This window comes from Ananas comosus, linkage group 3 (assembly GCF_001540865.1).
Source record: "Ananas comosus cultivar F153 linkage group 3, ASM154086v1, whole genome shotgun sequence".
Taxonomy (NCBI): Eukaryota; Viridiplantae; Streptophyta; class Magnoliopsida; order Poales; family Bromeliaceae; genus Ananas; species Ananas comosus.
Genome location: NC_033623.1, coordinates 14,611,407 through 14,625,317, shown reverse-complemented (window position 1 = coordinate 14,625,317; position 13,911 = coordinate 14,611,407). Strand labels below are relative to the sequence as shown.

General features: G+C 34.8%; 1 protein-coding gene across 2 annotated transcripts; it reads right to left on the bottom strand.

Moving 5' to 3' along the window:
* Window positions 1,867-5,884, bottom strand: LOC109707936 (putative glycerol-3-phosphate transporter 1). 2 transcript variants are annotated; one of them, XM_020229482.1, is made up of 3 exons: window positions 5,683-5,884; window positions 3,534-4,622; window positions 1,867-2,908 (listed from the first exon to the last, which is right to left on the bottom strand). In XM_020229482.1, the coding sequence occupies exons 2-3, from the start codon at window positions 4,525-4,527 to the stop codon at window positions 2,340-2,342; spliced, it is 1,563 nt and encodes a 520-aa protein (XP_020085071.1). In that variant the 5' UTR covers window positions 4,528-4,622; window positions 5,683-5,884; the 3' UTR covers window positions 1,867-2,339. The 2 variants fall into 2 exon arrangements, with proteins under 2 accessions (XP_020085071.1, XP_020085072.1); XM_020229483.1 differs by lacking the exon at window positions 5,683-5,884 and adding an exon at window positions 5,393-5,504 and having other exon boundaries at window positions 2,040-2,908.

Genomic DNA, 13,911 nt, shown 5'->3' with positions numbered 1-13,911 from the left:
ATAATTAAAGAAGAAGACCATAGTTACACATTATGAGAACTAAGAGAACATGTCCATAAATAGAAATGAACCATGGCATAACTAATTGGACATGTTGAAACACTATTAAGACAGTATCAGGAAATAACTAATTTGGACAAACTTCAGAAAGGGAGCCTTGATTCATGAAAGTACGGAAATCATCAAATTGTTTGTCATTTGAGTACTAACTTGATGGGCATCATGATATGATAAGTGTGATTAAAAATCTGCGTAAAAATTAATTACATTTTACGTTACTGCATGGACAGGATTTGCGCTTGTTGCCATGTGGTGTGTCCACATTGGCGGGTCTTAATTTAATCCGATCCACTTAAAATGTGGACTGAGATTTATCCTAATAAGTTAAGGATAAAAATAAATTATATGTTTCTTATTAGTTAAGAAACATATCTTACAGTGCTAATTATATGCCAAAAGGTCCTCACCTCGACTCATAGAATCTTCGTTTCTTATAGAAACACCTCACATGGTGCCAAGAGCTGGAAGCCCTAGCTGCTCTGAATCTAAGTTCAAATTCAGCCGGCCAAGTCGCTGCTCTGACCGGAAAGGGAAAGGAGAAGAAAGAGGCAAATATAAACAAATTTTACTGGTCAATTAAATTTTCAAAAGACATACAGGTTGTGCCAGTTTTATCCAGTTGGATGACAACCTGACATCAACCCTATGAGAGCTCTTTCTGAACTTCTAACAGTAGAAAAATCTGCGAAGAATGACAACCTGATATCAACCCTCTGAAAACTTTTTCCGAACTTCTAACAGTAGAAACATCTGCAAAGAAAGGGGCTGCAATTAAATACTGTAAAAGCTGATTGGCAGGCTTTTTTTTTTTTTTTTTCTTTTTGAGAACAAATTAGTATGCTACCGCTTTATTTAACAAGGGCTTGGCTTGAACTGGACTACAAACTGAGGCTACTGGGTCTCGGACAAGGGGAAAAAAAAGAGCAAAAGAGGACCCAAGTGTCTCTTAGTGAGCGAATCTCATTTGCCAAGTAGTTCATCGAGTGCCTAGAGTTCTCAAAAATTCTTCAATTGATGCAAAAATCTCATTTGCCAATTGGCAGGCAAATTTAGTTGATGCAAATAAGGGAAAACCATCCTCCAAAAATTCCTCTAGAAAAATGAAGAAAATTCCTACTTTTTTCAAAGAAAAACTAGTTTTAACAATTCATGCATTAAGTTTAAGTTTCCCAAAGGAGGAATCACCCCATCTGTCACTTAATTAGTTGTCTAATTTGCAGAGCATAAACAATGGTTTTATTTATAAAATAATTTTCACTGCTCATCTTTAGCATCAAGATGAACTTTGATGCAAAACAAGAACATGCAAGCCGAAGACAAAAATTTTAATAGGGGGCTTCCACAACATTAATCTCGTAACATAGGTATAGTGCGAATACAATCATTTGAAGAAATTATAGCACGAACTTGCTGTAAATCGGCCCATTAGAATAACAGGCCGGCCCACAAAGTGCTACTAATTGGCCCATGTTCTACAGCCAATTGGGATGGGCTGGGCCAACATTTCTGGGCTTAATTACAAGCCCACTTTGTATCTTAAGTCGTGTCTTATGTGCCTTTCTATATATTTTTAAATAATGGCAAAATACAGAAGGATATTTGACGTAGTTTATACTTTATGATGCAGGGGATAGCCGAGATAAGGACATAGAGTACAAAGAGTTTTTCGTAGTTTAGCTCGGATGGTTATATATAAATTTTCATTTTTTTCAGCCACATGAAAGATAAGAAATGATATCGTATCATCCAAATGTTAATATGTTGTGTCATAATAAGCCTAAGCCCTTTATTAGAAGCTAGAGCCAGTAAGAATAACCAGTTTCATACCTGTTCTGCTGTTTGGTCACAAAATAGAACTTATAGGTCGCGTCTGAGTCACAAATTTAGAACCGATTGCCGATCTAGACCCGTGAACTTGTCGGGTTGCATCTGCACTAACACAGTAACACTGACCCAGCCCCGAACCAGCAACAAAGATCTTCAGCTCATAAATTTCAATCAATAAGAAGGCTAAATGCACCCAAACTGTTCTTACTGGCATAAATGGAATATGTTACAAACTCATCCATCTCCCACTACATGGGCATGGGCATAAAAAGCCACTCCCCAGGTTAATAGTATAGGAATATGCTCTCCTCTTGCACTAGCTTGACCTCGAACGACACTACGTGAAACAACCATTTGCTGCAATAATCCTTCATGCGTTTGGTCTCGAGGACTTTTTATAGGCCAAAAAGGAAAGCTTGATAATTTACATTCAGTGCTCAAAACACTTCAGCTTAAGGCTCGACCATAGAGGAAACGGGGAGATCGCTTGCCGCCACGTAGGACAAACTCTTCGCCTCGATCTTCGCAGAGACCTCTGCCACCACAAGCCTCGTCAGAAGTAGCCCAGCAACAAGCGCTGCGCCCATCAGCATTGTGAACACTGCACTCCAACTACTGGCTGAAATGTACCCTGTCAGCAGGGGCCCGACTGCCGCTCCCACCGACCCCGTCCCATCTATGATTGCCGTAACGGTGGCCAAAGCACGGGAATTCCCGTTCAGGGAGCTGTGTGTCCCCAGGTCTGCGGAGACCGCCGTTGTTATTAATGAATAGGGCCCGTTCACAAACACTCCCGCAATAAACATGAGAGCAATGTTCCAGTAAAGGGAGATGCCCCCGTATATGCGGTAGAAGAAGAGGGCCGGAATGGCACAATACATGAATCCTGCGGCTGTCATGGCGCGGGCATCGAGCCGGTCAGAAATGTGGCCAGCGAGGATGCCGCCAACCACACCTCCCACATCAAATAGAGTTGAGAGGGTTCCGGCCGTTGTATTGGACAAATATTTTCCGTCGATCTCTGAAAGTGTGGGAAAAATGTATCATGATGTTAGATCAGGAACAACAACATATGATGTATGTGTAAAATAATCAGTTTCTCAAAAAGATTAAGCAGTTGAAAAATGTTTTTTTTTTTTGCGCTCTTTAATAGTGCATATTTTCATATTCCAAGATGTTGACACAGTTATTTAAGAACAAGTGATGTACAACAATGCATCAACATATTCAGAATGCATATAATTGTAAATAATGCAACAAACCAGGTAGTGGAAATTATATCAGCAAGCATTGGTAATAACTACCAGATAAGAAGCCTTGTTTTGTATGGCTTGTGCACTTGGGAAATACCACCTAAAAGTATGCATTACAAATTCATTGCGGATCAATAATATTAAAACTCAAATTTTAGTATAGATTGTAATCCAATAACCCGGATGTTTCTAAGCTTAAAGTTCTGTTGAAATAGATACTACTTCCAGCAGAAGTGCTTATTGTTTGTGGATAAAAGCAGTAAGCATGTAATTATCTGCTTTAATCTTTCAAAGTACACAAGTTGCAGTTCACAAAACGTTATATTATTGTGTATACTAATTTCAGTGAATTTCATAAGCAAGCACTAATTCTCTAAAAAGCTCTCAATATACCTGTGTGGCTGATGTAGAACGGAAGCCAATAGAGGAACGTATAGGCGACCAGCTTTGAGAAAAAGAGACAGAGCGCAAATGGCGCCACCCCCGGAATCCTCCACGCCTCCACGAACCCTACTGCCTTTTCTTTCACCTCTTCTCTGTATCCTCCTAATAGAGGCTCCGCAACCTCATTCTTCTCATTGTACTTCAAAACCTCATCTTCGTCAACTCCAACCTCAGGACTAACAGGCAAGAATAGAAACACTATCAAACCAATAACAGCGATAATAACCCCAGGAACTACAAAGGACCATCCCCATCCATACTTCAATAAAGCAGCGGCAATCAGTGAGCCCGATATGTTCCCGATAGACGTATGCGCATTCCAAATCCCCATTATTAACCCCCTCTTGCTTTTCCCGAACCAGTTTCCGACCACCGCAACAACTGAAGGCCACCCGGTCGATTGCAAGAGGCCGGCTATCATCTGAACCACTAAGAAGTAGAAGAAATTGTGTATGTTTAGCCAATAACCGGCTCCAAATAGGGCCGTGAAGAGACCGGTTCCGACCATTCCAGTAGTCAAAAGGATCCTTAAATCCAGTCGATCCCCTAAATGGCCTGCGAAATACATCCCCAATGCATAAATCGAGAGGAAGGCTACGTCAATGTCCCCGAGCAAGGCGGTGCCGTCCGCCGTGCTGAATGGAGCCCAACCATTCGCAGATCCCAGTCTTTTATCTTCAGTTCTATGTAATGTGCGTAGATAGTACGAGCTCGGCCAGTGGGCGAAGCCTAATTTCGCTGTTTCAGGATCAAGAACACTTTTGACGATGCTGGTCGTTTTCCGGGTGGCATGATAGCTAGCGTACGCGAAGAATGTTAGCACCAGGACAATGGTTTGGCATGTTCGGAAGGACAAGGGAGCTCCCTTGATGTTTCCCAAAAAACGAACACCAAGAGGTTTTCTTCTCTGAGGTTCATTTAATTGTTCGCTCGAAGAACCCATGAAATAGCTACTGAATTACGAAATGAAAGAATAAATTTACGGAGCAGCTGACAGTTTTGGAACAGAAGGAAGGCTTATAGCTCTGATGGTGCCATCTGCAAATAACAAAACAGAATAAACATCGACATACCACTCAGAGGAGAAATGTTTAATCAAGATTCTTATGACACAGGTATATTTCATTCCACAAGTAGCACAATTTACAGCAAAACTAAAATAATTCTGCTAAACAGGACATCTATTTAACAAAAGAATTGTCAGAAACTTCAGCTATTATTGCGCATAACGGAAGGTGCTATCGTCTATACATTAAACTAATGATGCGCACCTAATTTGCTTCCTCTATCACGACGTAGGAAGATGCAATCCAAAGTGTCCTTAAACATTTTTAATCGAGAGGCACTCGCTTGAGATCAGTACAGATGGATAAGAGAAAAAGGCCAAAGCAAATGGCTTGATTGATTCAATCAGTGATGATTTTGTTTATGCTGATTTTAACTAGTCCGTAAAAGATTATATTAGGCGAAATTGATGAAACAGATCACATTAAGATGACAAATAGCAAGTTAAAATGAAGCAGGTGAATGAAATCCCACTTTTTATGGTATGAAGTATGAACCCCTGCTGTAAAATTTAAAAGTGACTTAAAAACCAACAGCTAACAGCTAAATAAAATCTTTCCTGGAATGCAATCTTAAAGCATGAGCCTATCACCCCCAGATTACTATACTAAACAGATGAGTTGGCCATTGACTAAGCAATCTAGTGAACCCATTTCAGGCACAGAAACATCAGGGTACCTTGATACACAAACAATAGAAGAGGAAAGAGGATGATGTAACAACGAGCATGAGAATCATCTTACCACCGAGCAAAGAACAGAGGAAAACCAACAACTTCACCCATAGCTGGATAGTATCTACGTCAGGCCAAAGACAAAAAAAGAGACTCCATAGAAAGGACTAGAACTAGAAAGTGGTAATCCATAAAAAAATTCATCTAAATTATTGAACTCAAGAAATTTTTTTTTTTTTTAAAAAGGAAAATTGGAATCATGAACAGTTCCACTTCCTTCAATCAAAAAGAGAAGCAAAAAAAGAAAATAGCAGAGTAATCTAAGTTGCATTAAATCGCAATATAGTTGTTATTATTTACCTGATATGAGAAAATCTCTCTCTCTTTCTCCCTCTCTCTCTCTCTCTCAGCTTGTTTTCTTTTTCCTTGCACGAATGAGAGTTGCTTCTTAAGGAAGGTTTCTTTTTCCATTTTTTTATATTAATTAATGTCTCTTCCTTGTGAGCTAAAACTCTTCTATACTTTTATTTGAGGGCGCGTCTGGTTTGTGGCGGGGCCACGCCACGACCCTTCCGAGGCTGCTTCGATTTTCCCCCTTACTTTATTTGAGGGCCATAGCGTTTAATTACGAGATTGCCCCTGGCTCGTTAAATCGCTTTTAATGTGGCGCAGGTGGTGTGGGTATGGCGGCTAAGATTTTGGGATCCGGTTCTTTAACCTGCTGTGCATTTTATCAGCATATGAATTAAGTAATATTTAGTCCCCTACCAACCACAGAGGAGAGGAAATTCTTTTTCTTTATCAATACTCACAAGTTAAAATTATATTATTCGTATAAAAATACTTTTTTTTTTTTCAGAAATAGACATGCTACCCACTTCGTTTATTTGACTTAGCTAGAAATTGAACTTGACTTGAAATCTCGGGTATCAACCATTAAGCCCTTTGCCACTTGTACTAGGGACGATCCGTAAAACAAAAACAAAAAAAACAAAAAAAAAATATTCTCTGTAGTTTTTGTTGGTTGATTGTATATTAGACAATTTATAGTTCGCGGAGAAAAAAAAAAAAAACTATGGTGAGTGGAGAAAAAATTTTTTTGAAAAAAAATAAAAATATATCATATTAAACATATAAATATAAAGATTAAGATTACTGTGATATTAGGGGCAAGCAGTTCTTATGTTCCTAAATTTCAAACCGCCAATCAATTTTGATGAATGATTAGAATAAGAGAGAGAAAAAAATTAAAATAAAATTAAAATAAAAAAATTGAAAAAAATTAATTTTTTTTTCAATTTTTCTTCTTTCTCGTTCGAATCATCCATCAAAATTAATAAAAAACTTAAAATTTAAAAATATACGAACTACTGTAGTTCTCTGTTCTAAATATAAATACATGTTCATGATTTTTTGAGCCTTTTTTATTTGGAAAAACTTCAAAAAACCCCCCGTGGTGTCGTAGTTTCTCATTTTGCCTCCCTGTGGTTTAAAATATATCAATTTGCTCCCCTGTGGTTTCGTTTTTATCTTTTCGGTAGCTTTTTCGTTAATATTTTATTAAATTACATATAAAAAACTTCAGATACCCATATAGATTTATCAAATATTCACTTTAGTACCCTTTAATTTTAACTTTATCACTGATTTAATAAAAAAAAATAATGAAATTGATAAGAAAAAGAGAAAAAAGAAACCACAGGGGGCATATTGATACATTTTAAACCACAGAGGGATAAAATGAGAAACTACGAAACTACGGGGGGTTTTTGAAGTTTTTCATTTTTATTTGGGAAAACTTCAAAAACCCCCCCTGTGGTTTCATGCATTCTCACTTTAGTACCCTGTGGTTTAAAACGTATCATTTTGCCCCCCTGTGGTTTCGTTTTTATCTTTTCAGAAGCTTTTTCGTTAATATTTCGTTAAATTATATACAAAAAACTTCAGATAACCATCTATATTTATCGAATATTCACTTTAGTATCCTTTAATTTTAATTTTGTCACTGATTTAAGAAAAAAAAAATAATAAAATTGATAACAAAAAGAGAAAAATGAAACCACAGGGGGGCAAAATGATACGTTTTAAACCACAGGGTATGAAAGTGAGAATGCATGAAACCACAGGGGGGGTTTTTGAAGTTTTCCCTTTTTATTTTGAGTAATGGTGGGGTCAAGTTTGGCGACAGGGCGCTAAGCAATCGCACAAACTTGCTGCCAATGGCATTTACGTAAATTCGGGTAAAAAAAACGAGGGCTTGTTGGTCCAGTAACGGTTCGAATAAAGGATATGCAAAGGGGATATTCGCAAGGAATGATACCTCCCGTGGCGTTCGCATATTTCACAGTCCGCCACGGGTACAGTCCGCCACGGGTACTGGGTAGGAAAAATTTTAAAATGCAACAGGTATATTAATGAGCGTAGTATAATAAAATAATTAAATATATTTTTTTAGAGGTATATATTTTATTATATTTGTAAAAAAATATTTTTATTATATTTTTATTTTAAAAAAAATGATTGATTCGTTAATGATTACGTGGTGCAAGAATGGTAGTGTAGAATTCCTCACTGGGTAGGGTCGACGCTGCATCCACTTCGCCACCTCCGGCTTACAGCATTTGCTAAAATTCCCCTAGCGAGCACCAATGAAATACTGCCACGCAGCACGCATGCTTGGGCGGTGGATCACACGTCATCGGCGCCTTGTGATTGGAGAGGATTTTTTTTAAAAAAAGTTTCCCACTGTGTATTTGTTATTAGTAAAATCAGAACGAGTAATTGTACGACGTTTGGAAGTTTGTTCGCCCACCACCTCTGTACCGAGCTAAATGACACTTGAAAAATCCAATGTACTATTACGAACCGTAATTAATTGATCGGATCCAATGCACTGCACCAAACAGATATCGAGCTACGTACGTGCATTACTGCTATTGCAATAATACGACAGCAAANAAATTATTTTTATATAACTTTTATTTAATTAATAATTAGATTTATAAAACTATATAAAAATATTAAAAAAACTAAAATTTATTATAAAAATATTTTTATATCCGCAGCATCGCGCGGGTATTTTACTAGTATAAATATAAAGATTAAGGTTACTGTGATATTAGGGGCAAGCAATTCTTATGTTCCTAAATTTCAAACCGCCAATCAATTTTGATGAATGATTAGAATAAGAGAGAGAAAAAATTTTAAAATAAATTAAAATAAAAAAATTGAAATTTTTTTTTTTTTTTTTCAATTTTTCTTCTTTCTCGTTCCAATCATCAATCAAAATTAATAAAAAACTAAAAATTTTAAAATATACGAACTACTACTTCTCTGTTCTAAATATAAATACATGTTTATGATTTTTTGAGCCTTTTTTATTTGGGAACTCTTCAAAAAAACCCCATGTGGTTTCGTAGTTTCTCACTTTGCCCCCCTTGATTTAAAATGTATCAATTTGCTCTCCTGTGGTTTCGTTTTTATCTTTCTGATAACTTTTTCGTTAATATTTTATTAAATTATATACAAAAAACTTCAGATACTCATCTAGATTTATCAAATATTCACTTTAGTATCCTTTAATTTTAACTTTATCACTAATTTAAGAAAAAAAAATAATGAAATTGATAAGAAAAAGAGAAAAAAGAAACACAGGGGGGCAAATTAATACATTTTAAATCACAGGGAGGCAAAGTAAGAAACTACGAAACCACGGGGTTTTTTTGAAGTTTTTCTTTTTTATTTTGAGTAATGGTGGGGTCAACTTTGGCGACAGGGCGCTAAGCAATCGCACAAACTTGCTGCCAATGGCATTTACGTAAATTCGGGTAAAAAAACGAGGGCCTTGTTGGTACAGTAACGGTTCGAATAAAGGATATGCAAAGGGGATATTCGCAAGGAATGATACCTCCGTGGCGTTCGCATATTCCACAGTCCGCCGCGGGTACTGGGTAGGAAAAATTCTAGAATGCAACGGATATATTGGTGACGTGGTATAATAAATTAATCAAATATTTTTTTTTAGAAGTATATATCTCATCATATTTGTAAAAAAATATTATTATTATATTTTTCTTTGAAAAAATAAAATATGATTAACTTGTTAATAATTACGTGGTGCAAGTGTAATAGCGTAGAATTCCTCGTCGACGCTGCATCCACTTCGCCACCTCCGGCTTACAGCATTTGCTAAAAATCCCCTAGCGAGCACCAATGAAATACTGCCACGCAGCACGCGCGCTTGGGCGGTGGATCGCACGTCATCGGCGCCTTGTGATTGGATAGGATTTTTTTAAAAAAAAATTTCCCACTGTGTATTTGTTATTAGTAAAATCAGAACGAGTAATTGTACGACGTTTGGAAGTTTGTTCGCCTACCACCTCTGTACCGAGCTAAATGACACTTGAAAAATCCGATGTACTATTACGAACCGTAATTAATTGATCGGATCCAATGCACTGCACCAAACAGATATCGAGCTACGTACGTGCATTACTGCTATTGCAATAATACGACAGCAAATACGCTTCTCTCTCGTGATGCAGTTGCAGGTATGGGTATAGCCCGGGCGAGGATGGGAATGGGCGCTTACCACGTTGTGATGCGTCAATACGAGTTAATGTGTTATCTATATATTAACTTACCACGTTGTTTGCGATGACATATATTAAATATATTTATGGGCTTCTTATTTACTATACTACTCTTTCTCCTCGGTATTTGTGTAACATATAGTATATGAGATCGTTTTTTTGAATAATATTGTGTCGCCACCCTTAAAAGATAAGACTTTGGATATGGACTGAAAATAAAATAATATTTAGGATCTACGTCATCCGTTGATGGGGCAATTATTTACGGTGGTGATTGCAGGCAGGCTCCAGAGAAGGTGGATCGCATGCACGTATACGGTTCGTGTCAGCGGATACATCCGCATCATATTGTCGTTTTTTTGGGGTCTCTTTAAAGTACTAAAAGAGGAAGGTGGCGTGTAAGTGTTTAACGCTCATACTTAGATCGTGTATTTCAACTAGCCTGTTGTATAGGCCGATTTTTTTTTTTCTGAGAGAGATATAATACGTTATCTGTTTCGTTTATTTTATTTAGAAATAAATTTAGCTGGAAATGTGAATCAATCAGGATTTAAACTTGGGACCTCGGCTACCAACCACTGAGCCTTTTGCCACTTGCTCTAGAAACAGTTGGTATTGTGTAGGCCGGTTAATTTATCATTTTGATGAGTTAAAACTCAAGAAATATTTTAATTAATTTAGAATATTCACAAAAAACTGTGCACTACAATTATGTTCGACATATATTTGCAAGAGCTTTTAAAACAATTATATTAGTGCCAAAACATTAATAGCCAAATTTTAGGAGCTAGAAAATCAGAAACTTTTCGTCATAGTTAATTGATGAGATTATTTAGAGAGCCGGAGCTATAAATTTCGATTGAAGCATGTATCTTTACTATGACGAAATTAACAAGCCCTTGAATTGATATACCATGGTTGCTACAATTTATACACTTTCCGAGGGAAAAAATAAAAAACAGAGGGATATATAGTAGATTGGTTGATATCCATACATTTAGATCGTAGGGCCAATATTAGAATCTTTCACTTTAAAGCCTTTTTTTTGTGTTTTTATATTAGCTCGATCGTGATCATAATGCGTGTGGGCATCAATTTCACACTTTTACTGCAACAGGGATATATATAAGTATGTACAACTAGAACATGGATGCTAATTAATGAGGAGCTAATCAAATCATTCTCTTTGCGTATGTACATTGACAACCACAATGTGGGATATAGCTGTGACGCAGCTGAGCCATTCATGTTCATGCACTTTTGAGCTCATGGACATGATTAAAAGAACAGGTACATGGGCAGGGTTAAAACCTATACATGATTTGCCAAAACATTAATATCTCTAGCATATATTCATTGTATCCTTTTAAAGATAAGATTTTCGGGAGAATATATAGATGTAATTCGGTCTCTACTTGGATTAGGGTTTGTCAACCTGATTCATTTGGCCAATTTAGATACAATGCTGGCTACGATGCTTTAAACAAAAACAAGCAGTGAATCACTGCATGAAAAGCAAAAGAGACTCCAAATCCTAATATAGCAAACATGCCCCACTATTAGAAATTTATTCTTTCTGAATAATAAATATTACTGTAATTGATAACTATTGGTTGTAGGAATATATTTTTTGCAAGAAATAATAATCATTACAAATCATTGCTATAAATTTTGTAATAATTAATGAATAAATAATTTGGTTTGTATTATCACAACGACACAAACTGTTGCAAAATATTTTTTGCAATAATTCAATTTTTGATGCAATTAAATTAATGAAATTGAATAAAATTGTTGTATTGTACCTAAACCTTTATTTTTGGCAGTTGGACTTTCTAACTCCATCAAATAGTTTTTAAAAGAATTGGGTCAGATCATACTATGCCCAAATCCGACCCAAAAAATAATATTGGGCTTGGGGTCGGGCTTTTATCTATTATTTTAGAAAATAAAAGCCCGGGCCCAAAGCGCAATACCTATCGCCTATCGGGCTTTGTTTAGACTCATTGCATGTATTTGTCAAACAACACACACATATATTGTAATTTCAAAAATTATGAAATTTAGTTTTTAAAAATTTCAAATGGTATAGATCATATTTAACAATATGAAACATTGATTTGAAAGCTTTATCATCGAAAATAATTTATGAGTATGAATAACTCTATACTCATAAGAGTATATATTTTAACCCATCGCCATCACATCCCGTCGCGGGAGCACGGAACTTGTTGATCGCGAGATTTTCCCCTTCCTCTTTCCTTCTTTCTCTTTCTCTACGTTGCAGTTTTGGGTTTTCCTCTCTTCCTTTTCTCCTTCCCTTTCTATCCGCGCATATGTCTATCAACTACTATGTTTATAAAACTCACTTACGCCTCCCACACATAAGGCTTTCCACCTCTCACTCTATAATCATTTGAAAAATGGCAGCGATGGACGGATAGTAATTAAAATGAAGTAGCGAATACACTTTTTGCATTATTAGTACACTCATTCTTCTTCTCCTATTGATGTTGTTATTTTTATTTTATTATTTTTTTTGTTGACTTTGTGTTACTACTGTTGCGCATACTGGTTCTTTTTCTTTAATTTATTCTTTTATTCTTCTTAAATTTTTAATGTTGCTACAAATATAATTTTTTTTATTAATATTATGATTTTATTTTCATTCTTTTTTTTTTATCCTTTTTGGTATCGTTTGGTTCGGGGATAAGGAAAAAGTGGCTATTCCAGGGATAGGTATAAATTGAGATATAAGCGAGGATTAGATCAATTTTGCGTTTGGATGAAAATTGGGTTATTCCTGGAATAAAAAAAATAGCGTTTGGTTAGGTAAGATGGAATAAGAAAGATAATGGGTTTTGTAAATAAAAAATAATGATATTATCCACTTATTATATTTGAATTTGAATTTTTAAATTTTTAAATTTATATTTCTAAATTTAAAATTTTAACTTTGAAATTTAAAATCTCAAATTTTAAATTCAAAATTTTAAATTTTAAATTTCAAACTTTAAATTTAAGATCATATTTAAATTTAAAAAAAATATAAAATATCAAATTTTAAATTTCAAAAATTTAAAATATCAAAATTTAAATTTAAAATTTAAAATTTAAAATTTAAATTTTAAACTTTAATTTTGAGATTATAAATTATAAATTTTAAAAATTTAAATTTTTAATTTTTAAAATTTTAAAATAAGAATAGTGGTGGGAACAATTAATAAAAATAATTTATTATAATAAATTTATAAATTTTTTAAAAATTCTACTTAAATTTAAATTTAATAAAAAGAATTTATTATAATATTTAAATATAATTTATTATAAATTTTATTATAATATTTAAATATAAATAATATGTATTAATATAGTACAATTAATAATTTTATAATAAAAATAATGTATTATAATATATAACATATTATATTTATATAATTTAGTTTAATTCAATTTATAAGTTTAATTAAGTTTGAAATTAAGCATTGGAATAGCACTATTCCGCCAAAATGGTGGAATAGCAAATCCCTTGCTATTCCGGAATAACCGAGAATAGCAAGGTTTGACCGGGATAAAATATCCCGGCCAAATTTCACCCCGTTTGGCGGAATAGCGGGGATAACTTTCGTTATCCCCGCTTATCCCGCGATCCAAACGGGGCCTTTAGGTTTTATTCGTATACTTTTAGTGCAGCTACCGCATCTTCTTTAGTTTCTTCTACTTTTGTTCTATTTTTATTTTTTGGCGTCTTTGCTTTTTTTTTTTAATGTTTTTAATGTTTCTTCTTTCTACAGTTTTTTTTTATTTATGAGCAGTTTGGTTCGACAAAATTATAAATATAGTGTAGTTGAAAATATATGCAGTTAAAAATATAACGGTTATAATTACATGGATCTTTTTTGACCGGGTGTAGTGAAAACACTGCAGCTATAAATACTTTGTATTGTTATATGCATTTGAGAAGTGCATTTACAAATTTCTTATTTTATATATGAGG

Coding starts and splice junctions, on each gene's coding strand:
- LOC109707936 (XM_020229482.1), bottom strand. CDS start 4,527: ATGGGTTCTTCGAGCGAACAATTAAATGAACCTCAGAGAAGAAAACCT. Junction 2,909..3,533: donor GTTCTACATCAGCCACACAG/GTATATTGAGAG, acceptor CCACACTTTCAG/AGATCGACGGAAAATATTTG.